General features: G+C 57.0%; 1 protein-coding gene across 2 annotated transcripts in view; it reads left to right on the forward strand.

Annotated features, from left to right (window-relative positions):
* The first annotated feature begins 53 nt into the window (after window positions 1-53).
* RPL8 (ribosomal protein L8) overlaps window positions 54-512 on the forward strand; it is a 3,676-nt gene continuing 3,217 nt past the window's right edge. For both annotated transcript variants that reach the window (XM_009075438.1, XM_009075437.1), the window contains exon 1: window positions 54-219. In XM_009075438.1, the coding sequence (XP_009073686.1) occupies window positions 82-219 (138 nt within the window). In that variant the 5' untranslated portion in view covers window positions 54-81. The remainder of the gene's footprint in view (window positions 220-512) is intronic.

The following is a 512-nucleotide window of genomic DNA, read 5'->3' on the forward strand; positions in this document are numbered from 1 at the left end:
GATGGCGCCGGGGCCGAGGTGTCCGCGGTGTCCCGGCACGGGTATTAACGTGGGGTGTGTGTGTGCTGCCCACAGGGCGCCATGGGCCGCGTCATCCGAGGCCAGAGGAAGGGGGCGGGGTCTGTGTTCCGCGCGCACGTGAAGCACAGGAAGGGCCCGGCAAAGCTCCGCGCCGTGGATTTCGCCGAGCGGCATGGCTACATCAAGGGCATCGTCAAGGTAGGGCCGCGTGGGCTGTCCACACATGGAGAAATCACTGCCTGTGTCTAGCGTTGTCTCTGTCCAGAGGGGATTGGGCAGAGTGAAAGTCAGTCTCTTAGTATGGAGAGATCTGATACTTGCAAAATGGCAGGAATAAAAGTGTCCAGACAGGATTAGTTCCAAGCAACACATTTAGCCAGGGTTGTCATTTGTGATCGTGGGATCACAGAATGGTTTGGGTTGGAAGGGATCTTAAAGATCATCTAGTTCCAATCCCTCTGCCATGGGCAGGAACACCTTCCACTAGACCA

This window comes from Acanthisitta chloris, unplaced genomic scaffold, assembly GCF_000695815.1.
Source record: "Acanthisitta chloris isolate BGI_N310 unplaced genomic scaffold, ASM69581v1 scaffold26265, whole genome shotgun sequence".
Lineage (NCBI taxonomy): Eukaryota > Metazoa > Chordata > Aves > Passeriformes > Acanthisittidae > Acanthisitta > Acanthisitta chloris.